At 47.2% G+C, this 13,896-nt stretch overlaps 1 protein-coding gene across 2 annotated transcripts in view; it reads left to right on the top strand.

The window, feature by feature from the left end:
- The window catches only part of PTK2B (protein tyrosine kinase 2 beta), a 138,248-nt gene that overhangs the window by 66,628 nt on the left and 57,724 nt on the right, over positions 1–13,896 (top strand). For both annotated transcript variants that reach the window (XM_052644962.1, XM_052644963.1), the window contains exon 2: positions 5,027–5,267. In XM_052644962.1, the coding sequence (XP_052500922.1) occupies positions 5,064–5,267 (204 nt within the window). In that variant the 5' untranslated portion in view covers positions 5,027–5,063. The remainder of the gene's footprint in view (positions 1–5,026; positions 5,268–13,896) is intronic.

A 13,896-nucleotide genomic window follows, 5' to 3' on the forward strand; every position in this document is an offset into this window, starting at 1 on the left:
AGCTGTAGGGCTCAGAGCCCTTGAACTAGTGAGAGGACAGAGGTTCTGTGAACAAGAAAGGGCAGGTCTCCCACCCCCCGAGAGCCAGCCCCAGTCAGGTGACCTCTGGTCACAAAGTGCTGGTAAGAGAATGATCCGGAGTGGGTAATGTGTGCGGAGGTGGCAGGCTGAAAATGCGATAGAGTCTCAGTAGAGGTTTTTTGAATGACATTGAATTAGAGCTGGCATTAATCACAACCTTCTTGGGTCCTTCCTTTGCAAGGTAGTGGGGAGGGATGCTTGGAGAGGAGGGGAAGGGATTAAACAAGTGATGGATTGGGCTTCCCCAGGGTGAGCAGAATGCTGCCACCCAGTGGGAACTGGGGTTTGAAAGGGCTTGGGCTGGGGAGGGGCACTGCATGGAGCCAGTAGGGCCCAGCTTCCCAGAAACACAGGCCTGGCTCCCCAAGACTGCAAGGTCATTGCCAATTCGTTAAGTGGCTGTTCTCAGCAGGCCTCTGCAGAGGAAAGGCATGTGTTCCCCATTTTGTTGATGTGGAAACGGCAAGAGGAAGTGACTCAGAGACAGAGTGGAAATAAAGTGTGTGTCTCATGACATTCTGGCTTCTGCTGGACGCAGAGGACTGGCCTTTCAACTGTGTCCTGGGGGGCCTCCTTCCATGTACAGAACAGACGATGGCTCTAAGTGTGAGCAGAGGGTTGGAGGTGGAGGTGATCTTTTCAGGTGCCAAGGTAGATGGAGTGGGTGGCACTGGTACTGGAGATAGGAAGGATTGTCACAACCCCCTGAGCCTTGACTTACTGGCTCTGTTTAATCTTTTACAAGCAGACACTGGTATTGGGTTTCTGGTTCTTTCTTCTGCCAAGTCACAGGCATTTAAAAAAATACACGTGCCAGGGAATCTATCTAAGTAATCTCTGATTTTTCAGAAAATTCTCTAGGATAGGTAATGTTAGCCTCCTATCCCAAGAAAGGAAACTGAGGTCTTGAGAGATATCCTTGTCCAGATCACACAGCTAATAAGCAGCAGAGACTGAAGGCCACCACATTGCCTAACTGTGAAATCCCTCGTGAGTAACGCCCCAGACTTGTGCAGCATGGCAGCCCCGAGGACATGAGTTTTAAACCAGGTTCAAATGAGTCAGGTGTCTGTGCTCTCTTCCTGATACTGTGCCATCTTCCTGACTAATGGTGCCCTGTCTCTGCTCCCTGAATCCAGGGCAGAACTTCCAATCCTCAAGACTTTGCCTTTTACCCTTGGAACTCCCAGTGTCACCTCAAGTCTGGTTGCCCAAGAGGCCCAGCTTCAATGTCAGTTGCCAAAGGCTATTACTGTCATCTCATAAATTAATGAACATTGGAAAACCAAACCAAAAAAAAAAAAAAAAAGGTGGAAAGACAAAGAATGAAAGACTGCCCCTGCGCCTCAAATGAAATACATTGAGTTTTATGATGGATCCTCCATAGTGTCCTTATTTTTTCTCATTTTTCCAAGGACACAGCAAAATGTCACCAAAGGCCATCATCCACCTGCCAGCTGCTGTTTGGGAACTCTGTCCCATCCCAGCCTGACATCTCAAGGTACAAGGGCTGGTTGGTGGCAGAGCCGGACACTTGGTTGGCAGGACGTGATACCATGGGCCCTCTAATCTTTGGCAACTCGGCAGCCTTAATTCTCTGCCCTTACCAGTTGTGTGATCTGGACAAAGTCACCTCACTGGACCTCTCCAGGCAGACTCTGCCTAGACCTCTGCAGACTCTTTCTAGAGAATGAACGATTGCTTACACAAGCTCCCTAACACACAGTGTGTGTTCAGTAAGATGTAACATTACCTTGCAACATCTTCAAAAACAAGAGTATGTTTTTCTAACAGAAGCAGACTCATAGACTTAGAGAATGAACTCATGGTTGCCAGGGAAGAGGATGGGGAGAAGGGATAGTTAGGGAGTTTGAGATGGATGTATACACCTTGCTATATTTATAATAGATAGCCAACAAGGACCTACTGTATAGCATAAGAAACTCTTCTCTATGTTGTGTGGCAGCCTGAATGGGAGGGGGTTTGGGGAGAGAATGGATACATGTATATGTATGGCTGAGTCCTTTCACTCTCCACCTGAAACTATCACAACATTGTTAATCAGCTATCCTTCTTCAGTTGCTAAGTCATGTCTGACTCTTTTCGACCCCATAGACTACAGAACACCAGGCTTCCCGTCCTTCACTATCTGCTGGAGTTTGCTCAAACTCATGTCCATTGAGTTGGTGATGGTATCTAACCATCTCATCAGCTATACTCCAATATAAAATAAAAAGTTAAAAATAAATAAATAAATTTCCTAATTTCCCCCCTGCCCCCTTCAGGCAGGTGAATGTCTCATGTTCAGGAAGAGTGTCCTGTATTTTTTTCCTGAAGTCTTCAGGGACGCAAAGACTGTTCAGCTTCTGTCAGTGCCCTTGGCAGTTCTTGTCCAAGACGTTCTTAGAGCCAATCAAAACTTTTCCTGTTTTAATTTGAGCCCATTTCCTTGTGTTTGTTATTCTTTGGCTCTGACTTGGGCAGATCTGGGGGCTGGGAGGCAGCCCGGAGCCCACACTGGCTCACTGCCAGGGTTCTCCCCAGGGTGGTGGGATGGTCTCTGCTCTGCCAGTGCTCACAGGGTCTGGGGCTGGCCGGGACGCAGGGAGAAGGGGTCACCAGGCTGCGGTCCAGGTCTGGACTGGAGGGCAGGGGTTTTGATTCACACATGGAGAGCCAGAGGATTTTGTGATCATCAAAATCCAGAGGCAAGCTGTCCATGAGAGATTCAAGTTATCAGGCAAAGTCTGGAAGGACAGGCCGGTTGTGTTGTCAGGAAGCATGAGCTAGAGTCAGTGGGTTATTCTCCTGTTTTCCACACTGCGTCCACTGCCATTCGTTGGTAGACTGAAATCAGCTGTGGTGGGCTGGGAGAGAAGACCATGCATGAGGCTGAGGGCTGTTTTCTCTAAGACCCCAAAGGCAGGTGACTGAGGCTTTGATTATAGAACACCTTTCAGTTACTCAGCTTCAGAGAGTTCAGGAGGGATTCCTTTGGCAGTTCACTGCAGATCTGTACTGACAGCTGGTGGTTTCGGATGCCCTTGAGGGAGTTGCCATGTGTCATCAGAGATGTGGGTACCACCTTTCTGGACTGAGGTCTTTTGCCCAGACTCTTAAGTCCCTCCAGGACCTGTCATGACCACATCTTAGCTTGGGAAGGGGTGACACTCTCTAAGCCAGGAGGGTTCAAGGCTCTTCACAGATTGGGATGTTCCATGTTGGGCTGACACTTTTTTTTTTTCTTGCATGGAGTTTGTGCCAATGTCAGTGGTATCAAGGTACAGAGATTTCCCATCTACCCCCTGCCCTCAAACATGCATAGTCACCCTGGCTACCAACATCCCCCACCAGAGTCGTACATTCATTATATTCTGGTGTGTAGTGTATGTTCAATCGCTCAGTCATGTCCAGCTCTTTGCAATCCCATGGACTGTAGCCCACCAGGTTCCCCTGTCCTTGGAATTTTCCCATCAAGAATACTGGAGTGGGTTATCATTTCCTTCTCCAGGGGATCTTCCCAACCCAGGGATTTAACCTGCGTCTCCCGCTTGGCAGGCAGATTATTTACCACTGAGACACCTGGGAAGCCCAGGTCCTTATTAGTTATCTATTTTATATGTAGTAGTGTGTATATGTCAGTCCAAATCTCCCAATTCATCCCTCCCCTCCCCTTACTCTCTGGCAACCAGAAGTTTGTTCTCTACATCTGTGACTCTATTTCTGTTTCATGAATAAGTTCACTTGTCACTCCATCCTTCAGCCCCCAACTCCTAGTCTAGGAATGTCCCCCTAAAATCACAGTCTCTTGTTAGAAGGGAGAGATTTCTCTGTAGGAATGGGTTTTGATGAGAACTAAACTTAGTCTAGAACGGAAGTTCCCAACCTAACCTGAATGTTAGAAACATCCTTGGAAACTTAAAAATACCAATGCCAGACCTCCCCCAGACCACCTTACTGACAATCTCTGGGCATGGGTCTGGATTTATACTTTCTTAACAGCTTCACAGGGGATATTAATGTGGAGCCAAGGTTGGCATCTCCAGTCTGGTGTCAGACTTCCTTTGCTCCCTTTGAGTATTCTTAAAGCAGGAATAGCTTTAGACCAGTGATAGTAAACCCTACAGAGCTGTTGTTGGATCAAGAATCCAGGGCCAATGTTGGCTGAGATTCGGGGTGAACTGGAGATTCCTAGGATACTTATAGTCCATGTAGATGTCAACCAAACTGTCGTCAGAACTGGGCTGGGTCTTCTAGGGGCCCAGTCGCACCCCCTAACCCCCTCGACACCCCTCCCCCAGCAGAAAGACCTCTCAGATTGGGATGCCAGGGTGCCATCTGATATGGTGACAGATGCTCTGGGAGATGACTTCCAGTGGGACCGAGGCTGCCAGCCCTGAAACCCAGGCTGGCAGCTGCAGGTGGGTACGGGCAAAGCCATCAGCTCCCGGCTGGTCCCCTACCTGGATCCTTTTCTGATTTCTCCATCCCACTGCCCTCCAGGCTATCCATTTTCCACTTCTATTTCTTCCCGGCTTCTCCCCCCTTGTCCCTGTTCCTCTCCTGCTATTTTCTGCTGTCTTGCTTTTCACTTTTTCTGCTCAGCTGTGCCTTGGAATCATGCTGGGGCCGCCTCCTCTCACAGCTGCGTATGCAAAATGTGGGCCCCTTGCCTAGGAGCCAGTGTGGGAGGAGGAAAGTGATGGGGAGAAGGGGCCCCTCACAGAGAGCACCCGCCTGCACACACCAGATCCCCTGGCTGGTACCTGGATGTTCATTCAGACTGCTCCTTTGCACTTCTGCTTCCCCATCCTCCAAGCTGGATGCCTTTAAGGGGCGTCTTCAGGAGTAGGAGGAGGTGTGCTTGCTGGGTTCTGCCCCTGGGGGGTGAGGCAGGTGGGCCCACGACCATCATTTCAGGGCCATCCCTTTGCTGTCTCCGCAGGACTGCGATGTTCTGGTCCTAGCCACCGTCAGAGAGGATGTCCAGGGTGTCTGAGGCCCTGAGCCGAGTGAAGGTGGGCACATTACGTCGGCCTGAAGGCCCCGCAGAGCCCATGGTGGTCGTGCCAGTAGACGTGGAAAAGGAAGACGTGAGGATCCTCAAGGTCTGCTTCTATGGCAACAGCTTCAACCCTGGGAAGAACTTCAAACTGGTTAAATGCACTGTGCAGACCGAGATCCGGGTGAGTGTGGCGGGCACCACCTGCTCCATCCATTTGTCCGTCTCTCCCTCACTCTTCCTGGGTGGCTGAGCATCTCTGCTTCAGCCTGACAGCTCTCCTGTATCCACTCCCTGGATGGCAGGGACGAGTGGGCACCAGAGGGATGCTCTCCTCCTGCAGCTCTGGGCTTCCTCTCCAAGGCTCTGCTGCTCTAGGGGTGGGGGCAGAGTGTGTAGCCTTCCTTCAAACCCTAGGTCATTTGCTCAAGCTTTGATTTATCTCATTTCAACTTGTCCCTTATTTTTGACATTTGAGGCTCTGCAAGGGATATACATGCTCCCTCTCATATCAAAGAGCTCACACTCTCATGGAATTGGAATACACAAGTGATTGCATTGAACACAGAACAAGAGGGATTTTCCCAGACATGCTCTGGATGCTTAGAAATGTCTCTGTGGAGACATTTAGAGGATGGTAATAAACTAGAGATGCCCTTGACCAGGTGCCTGGTTGCCAGGCCCTTTCTGAGGCTGTGCTTCAACTGGTTCATTCTCATCCAGAGTCACAGAATCTGTTTTGCAAACCCAAGTACCCACAGTCACCAGGGCACCTTGACACCAGGAAGCTAACTCACCTTAACCAAATGTATGAGAGCTTGTCATCAGAAGCAGAGCCACAATACACCGATTAATTTTAAATGCAACATTTATTGAACAATTCCTATATACATGGGGCTTCCCTGGTGGCTCAGATGGTAAAGAATCCGCTTGCAATGCAGGAGACCCAGGTTCAATTCCCAGGTCAGGAAGATCCCCTGGAGAAGGACATGGCAACCCACTCTAGTATTCTTGCCTGGAGAATCCGATGGACAGAAGAGCCTGGTGGGCTACAGTCCATGGAGTCACAGAGTTGGACATAACTAAGCAACTAACACTTTTCTTTCTTTCCTATGTACATGCCTGAATCAACCCCTCTACATTATCTGATTGAACCTTTGCAATAGATACAGCAAGGATATCACTTTCCACTGCTCAGAGTATTCCTTTCTGATGATGCGAAAGTAAGCCAAGGCCAAACTGATTCTCCAGAGATGGCTTTGCTGGGTTTGTCATTTGAACAAAGGAAGCAGGAGGATCTTGGGAACACTCATCAGATCTGAGAGAGCTGGAGGAACCATCTCTAGTTCTGTAATCACCAACCCTTCCATGTCCCAGAAGTCACCATTTCCCAGACTCAGAAAGCATCTCTTCCAGTCAGCACTGGCAGCAGCCTCTCCACGTCTGTGCATTTGGCTGCCTTCTGTCTGTAACAGCACACGCTGTGCTTCAACATGCTGAGCCGAATGTAATTGATTAGGTCTCTGTCTTGGCCTAGTGTCACAATTGATTCTGGGTTGGTTCTTCCCCCTGTTTCCTATAACTGATTTGATGAGGGCCTTGTCTGCATCTTATGGTTCCAGATATGTGTGTACAATTGTGTCCCAGGAGAAAGTCCTAGGCACTTTCCTCCAAAAGGATGTTTTCAGATCTCCTTAACTCTCTACTTCTTGAGCCTTCCTTTGAGTATATCATCTTTGCAGATAGCTGATGCCATCTACAATGGGGTTTACTAGTTTAATTTCAGAAGGCAATCTAATTTCCATGTTTGGAGCACCTTCTTGCCCTTTGGGGCTGAAACCCAAAGAGCGTGTAGTTAAACTAATCATATTAGGATGTGCTCTGTGGTGTGCATGCATGCTAAGTTGCTCAGTCGTGTCCAACTCTTTTCAACCCCATGGACTGTAGCCCATGCTCCTCTGTCCATGGGATTTCCCAGGCAGGAATACTTGTGTGGATAGCCATCCCCTTCTCTAGAGTGCCTTCCCATCCCAGGGATTGAACCCAGGGCTCCTGCATTGCAGGCAGATTCTTCACCATCTGAGCCACCAAGGAAGCCCGTGTTCTGTGGAGGTATGGTGAAAAGGAACCCAAAAGGATTGGTGGATTGGAAGAGGCAGTACTGAAGAGGGCTTTCTAAGAGGAGAACACGGCAAGAACAAAGACAGGGAGGCTGCTGAACAGTGGGTAGTTGGGTTTGGCTGGGGCATGGGTTATATTTAGAAAGGTATCTAGAGTCAAGATCAGAAAGGAAATTTGATGGCGGATAAGGGAGGGCCTAGAATATCAAGCTGAGAAATCTGGGCTCAGACAGGCACTAGAGACACACAGCTTTCAAGAAAGAGAGGCTTTCCTGGAGCCATCTGATGTCTTGCTGGGTGCTTAAGGAGAAAAAATACAAAAGCCTACAGAAAGGGCGAGGAGACCTGAGCTTAGAAAGAATGGTTCAGGGACTTCCCTGGCATCCAGTGATGAAGACTTCACCTTCCAATGAAGGGGGTACAGGTTCAACCCCTGGTCAAGAGCTAAGGTCCCACATGCCTCATGGCCAAAAATCCAAAACACAAAACAGAAACACTGTTGTAACATATTCAATAAAGACTTTAAAAATGATCCACATCAAAAAATCTTAAGAAAAAATGAAGAATGGCTAGTACTTGAAGTATTATCTGGAGAAGTATAAAAACAGAGGTGGAAAAAGAACAAAAAAAGAAGTGGTAGCCTCCTAGGAGTTTATGTCCCAGCCTTCTGATTTTTCCTGTTTCACATCTGTCCTAGAGACAACATGTCACCTGCTCACTGAAAACAGCCATGCCTTTAAAATCATCTAGACCTTGAACTTTATACCACTCCACCCTTACTGGTTGTATGGCCTTAGACCCAACACTTAGCCAACCTGGCCCAGTCCCCTCACCTAGGGACTATGCCTGCCTGTAGCTTCATTGTTAAGGATCAGAGATGGTAGATGAGAAACATCCAGAATATAGCAGGAGCTCAGTCCTTGGAAGTTATTGACTGTGTGGGTATTATGTCTTTACCCTGCTCAAGAATCTCCAAGGGTTTCTAATCGCCTGTAGAATAAAATTAAAATCATCGTCTTTTAGTGTTTATCCACTTACCTGTCATACCTTCAAGTAAAGTAAGATGATCAGATTTGTAGTTTGAAACAGTTTGTAGTGTCCTGCAAGATGTTAGGAAGTACATTCTGGAAAAGGATTTTTTATGGTCGAAGGAGTTTGGAGATGCTTGGTTAAATAATTCTGAACCAATTCCTTTGTGACAGGATTTCTTAGAATCTTTAATATGCTGTTCTGCATGATGGGTTCTAATAAAGAGCCACAGCAGTGATGTTCTCTTCAGTTCAGTTCAGTTCAGTTCATTCCCTCAGTCATATCCAACTCTTTGCAACCCCATGAATTGCAGCACACCAGGCCTCCCTGTCTATCACCAACTCCCAGAGTTCACTCAAACTCACGTCCATCGAGCCAGTGATGCCATCCAGCCATCTCATCCTCTGTCGTCTCCTTCTCCTCCTGCTCCCAATCCCTCCCAGCATCAGAGTCTTTTCCAATGAGTCAACTCTTCTCATGAGGTGGCCAAAGTACTGGAGTTTCAGCTTTAGCATCATTCCTTCCAAATAAATCCCAGGACTGATCTCCTTCAGAAGGGACTGGTTGGATCTCCTTGCAGTCCAAGGGACTCTCAAGAGTCTTCTCTAACACCACAATTCAAAAGCATCAATTCTTTGGTGCTCAGCTTTCTTCACAGTCCAACTCTCACATCCATACATGACTACTGGAAAAACCATAGCCTTGACTAGATGGACCTTTGTTGGCAAAGTAATGTCTCTGCTTTTGAATATGCTATCTAGGGTGGTCATAACTTTCCTTCCAAGGAGTAAGCATCTTTTAATTTCATGGCTGCAATCACCATCTGCAGTGATTTTGGAGCCCCCCAAAATGAAGTCTGACACTATTTCCACTGTTTCCCCATCTATTTGCCATGAAGTGATGGGACCAGATGCCATGATCTTCGTTTTCTGAATGTTGAGCTTTAAGCCAACTTTTTCACTCTCCACTTTCACTTTCATCAAGAGGCTTTTTAGTTCCTCCTCACTTTCTGCCGTAAGGGTGGTATCATCTGCATATCTGAGGCTGTTCTCTTAAGTCAGTCATTTCTTATTTGCCTAAGAAACCCTTTCTCCTATATGTTGGACAGCCAGTTCTCTAAGAAATCATTTAGGGATTTGTTTTCCCTCAACTCCTACCAAAGTACAAAAAGTATAGGAGAGAGGAAAGGCTGATGAAAGGCAGAAGAATTAGAAAGCCATGGCTGTAGTGTAGGTGGGATATGATAAACTAAGGGAGTGGCATAGGTTACAAAGACAAGTCAGCAGATCCAAGTGCATCTAAACAGGCAGAATCAATAGAACTTGATGATTAACCTGATGTAGGGAGGAAGAGAAAGAAAGGAAATAAGGATGACTCAAGCTTTTGCTTGGGCCACTGAATGGGTGTTGGTACCATTCACTGAGATACCAACAGAGAAAGGAAGGGCGTTCTGAGATTTCAGCTTTATGAGTGTTCTGTTTGACATCTTTATGAAACACCCTCATAGAAGGGCATGGACTTGGAGCTGAGGAGGGAGAAAGGCCCTAGAGATGAGGATTTGGGAGTCATTATGCAGTGGATATCATATGAATAGGTAGGATCACCCATGGAGAATGAGAAGAGCAAAAGAAAGGTTCTAAGTAGGAAACCTTGGGCAATCAACTTCTAAGGGGCTGATCAGTTCAATTCAGTTGCTCAGTCATGTCCGACTCTTTGCAACCCCATGAATCGCAGGATGCCAGGCCTCCCTGTCCATCACCAACTCCCAGAGTTCACTCAGACTCACGTCCATCGAGCCAGTGATGCCATCCAGCCATCTCATCCTCTGTTATCCCCTTCTCCTCCTGCCCCCAATCCCTCCCAGCATCAAAGTCTTTTCCAATGAGTCAGCTCTTCACATGAGGTGGCCAAAGTACTGGAGTTTCAGCTTTAGCATCATTCCTTCCAAAGAAATCCCAGGGCTGATCTCCTTCAGAATGGACTGGTTGGATCTCCTTGCAGTCCAAGGGACTCTCAAGAGTCTTCTCCAACACCACAGTTCAAAAGCATCAATTCTTCAGCGCTCAGCCTTCTTCACAGTCCAACTCTCACATCCATACATGACCACTGGAAAAACCATAGCCTTGGCTAGACAGACCTTAGTCGGCAAAGAGGGGCAAATGAAGGAAAAAAGAAGAATCATCCAGAGGAAGATGAAAAGAACCAAGAGAGCAGAAAGGAGAGACAAAGGCAGAGGAAACGTTGAGGAAAGAGTGGTTAGCTGTCAGATTCTCAAAAAGGTCAAGTCAGATAAGGCTAAAAATAGATTCATTGACTTTACCAGCAGGTGCTATAATGCTCTTTTTCTGGTCAATTTCAATGAAAAGATGGGGGAAGAAGCCATTGTGCAGTCAGTTGGAGAGCAGAGACAGTGAATGTTACCATTCCAGAGAGGCTTTGCTCATGTAAGGAAGGAAAGAGGAAAAGGCAAGAGGAATAGTGTTACTGGCAAAGGAAAGAGCTTTTGCTAAGATCCTGAAGTGACCAATACACCTGTTAGTTTTGAGGCTAAAGGATGTCCAAGGGTGACTAGCTAAACCATGTTAACAATTTTGGATTTTACCCCGTCTCCCCTGGAGAGCTGCTGAGACAGTTGAAATATGTGAGTGACGTGAGACTGCGTTTTAAAGATCACTTGGGCTACACAGTGGGAAGTAGGTTGCAGAGGGCAAGAATGGATGTAAGAAGACGTTAGGGGGCTATTGTGGTGATCCAGATAAGAGGTGATGGTAGTTTAGATAAAGACTGTAGCCTTGGAGGTGATGGTGGTGATCACGATGGTGATGGTGATCTTGAAAGGGTTGATGGTGCTGGTGGTGGTGATAATGGTGCTGGTGGTAATGATGGTGGTGATAATAATGAAGACATTTATGGTGATGGTGATGGCAGTGATGATGGTGGCAGTAGTAGTGATGATGACGGTGGTGGAGATGGTGAGGATCGATGATGATGATAATGTTGATGGTGATGATGGTAGTGATGGTGGTGATGGTAGTGATGGTGATGATGGTGGTAGTGGTGTAATAGTGGTACTGCTTATGGTGGTGGTGATGATAATAGCAACTAGCAATTTTGAAAGTGCATCATAAGCATCATCTCATCAACTTCTCAGAAGAAACCTAGAAGCACATACTACTATTATCTCCATTCTCTATATATGGAAATAAGGTTCAGAAGTGTTAAGCAAATTGCTAGTAAGTGGTGGAACCTGTTTTCAAACTCAGGCAATCTCCTTCCAGAGCCTGCACTCTTAATCACCATAGTCTATGGAGAGAAGTGATTGTAATCCAGAAAATTTAAGAGATGAAAATGAAAGGTTTTGCTAAAGAACCAGAGATTCAGAAACAAAGAAGAAGGTGTCAAGAACAGCAGCCCTCGTTCAGGTGGTCAGGGTCCCAACTCCTTAAGGAGAAAGACACTTGAAGAGAAACTGGTTGGAGAGTGGGGAGATCCCAGAACCAGTTGTGGACTGTCAAGTGCAATTGGGATGCTCTGACATTTTCATGTTACGTTATATATGTGAATTCTTCCCTGGTGGCTCAGACAGTAAAGCGTCTGCCTACAATGCGGGAGACCTGGGTTTAATCCCTGGGTCGGGAAGATCCCCTGGAGAAGGAAATGGCAACCCACTCCAGTACTCTTGCCTGGAGAATCCCATGGACGGAGGAGCCTGGTGGGCTACAGTCCATGGGGTAGCAAAGAGTCAGACATGACTTCACTTTCACTTTCACTATATATGTGAAGACGTTGAGTAGACTGTTTGATATGTGATTCTGGAGGAAAAACTGGGCTGGAGATAGACACTTGGATCTTGTCAGCCTCTGCATGGTGGTTAAAGCCGTGAATGTGGGTAAAATCATCAAAGAAGAAGTCCTGAATAATTTCATCATCCATTCCACAAGGATGTGTTGAGTGCCCCCATGTACCTGGCACCATGCCAGTTATGGCATGGAAGTAAAATCAAACCCCCAAACACAAATACAATCCCTGCTTTCAGTGGGCTTTCAGGCCAAGGACCCACAGAAATGAATGACGTTGACCCCCACTGATGAATGAACCTTTACAAATGGAGACAAGTGCTCCGACAGGAAGACAGAAATTCTGTGAGAGCACAGAGTACGAAAGAGCTTGGTCTAAACATCAAGGAACTGTTTAGCTATTCATGGCCTGTTTGTAGATGCTATGTTCCAGTCGTGTAGATCCAGACCAGTTTCCCTGCCTGGACTGGGCCTTCCCACCCTCTGCTTCTAGTATTTCTTTCCCCAGCTGGGCTTCATCCTCCGATGGATTTTTCCCCTTGCAGCTCTGTATCTTCTTTCACCATCTTCTCTGTGTCAAAGTACTGCCAGTCCTTTCAAGCTTGCCAAGCACTTGTCCTTCCACAAGAACACTCCAGAAATTCTGACCTCCAAATAGTGGAGGTGTCAGAATTGTGTCTGATGGAATAGAAGCCATGCAGAATGGCCCTGGCACAGTCCACTTGGCAACACATTTCCAAAACATAGTTGCACCATGTGTACTTGCCAATCTCGTGTTTTCCCCTTTTTTCTCAGCCTCTTTCTGCATAAATACAGTTGCCTCAAGATGTTTTCTCTAGGTTGTTGAAAGCTTTGTAAATAAGCTCTGGCCCCTGTGTTTAGGACCCAACAGAAATTAGACAGGTGTTGGAGAGAATGGAGCAACATGCTGAATGAGAAATGGCGACTGCTCCTCTTGATTTCCTGTTTCCCTTTTGTTTGATATTCATAGGAAAATGTGTGTGGGGGGAGCTCTGGAGCAAGTGGAGGCTTCTATCATCATATATTTTTCTAACATGCTAATTTGCTTGTCTGGGAAAGAGGTTAAGATAACACTTTGTAAACAAGCAGCTGAGTGCCGCCCAGACATGCCCACACAGGGCGTCTCTCTTTGACTCTTACAGCCTCTCCTTTCTCTCTCCTGTCTCCCTCCTCTTTTCTCCTTCTCTTCTCTTTCTTTAGGGTGGGTTGACCATATGTCCCAGTTGTATGGGAGAGTCTTTCTTTCCACACACTGTCCAGGGATGAATATGAGCAGTACCCCTGCCAATCTCGAGAGCATCATGATTCGGAGGAGAAATCACCTACGGCTAAGTGCCGTTCTCACTCCTCTCTGCATAAAACACTGATTGGCTGGTTCATGGTGTTTTCTCTCCCCTGCTGACACCAGCTGACGCACACCCTGCATGGACCCATCTCTCTCCATCAGTGGACCGTCTGTGTCTCACGCAAGAGGGCCTCAAGCAGAAAATGACACGGGGTGGCAGCAGAGCCCCCACATTAAAACCCTCTCCCTCGGCCAGCCTCTATTGTGCTGAAAAGCCATGATCAAGATCTGTCCTTGGGACTTCCCTGGGGGTCCAGTGGTTAGGAGTCCGCGCGTCCACTGCAGGAGGTGCGGGTTCCCTCTCTGGTCGAGGAACTAAGATCCTGCATGACCTGTGTACGAACGAAGACAAACAAACGAAAAGATCCATCCTTCCTTAGTCCCGAAGCATCACCCTACTTAGAATCCACGTCTACATCCCCAGGAGGGTCAGAGACAGAGCCATCCTGTGCCCTTTCCCGGATGGTCCAGTTCTGTCCCCTCCCCTCTACAGCAAGGATT

The sequence above is a fragment of the Budorcas taxicolor genome, chromosome 8, assembly GCF_023091745.1.
Source record: "Budorcas taxicolor isolate Tak-1 chromosome 8, Takin1.1, whole genome shotgun sequence".
In the NCBI taxonomy this organism is placed as follows: Eukaryota; Metazoa; Chordata; class Mammalia; order Artiodactyla; family Bovidae; genus Budorcas; species Budorcas taxicolor.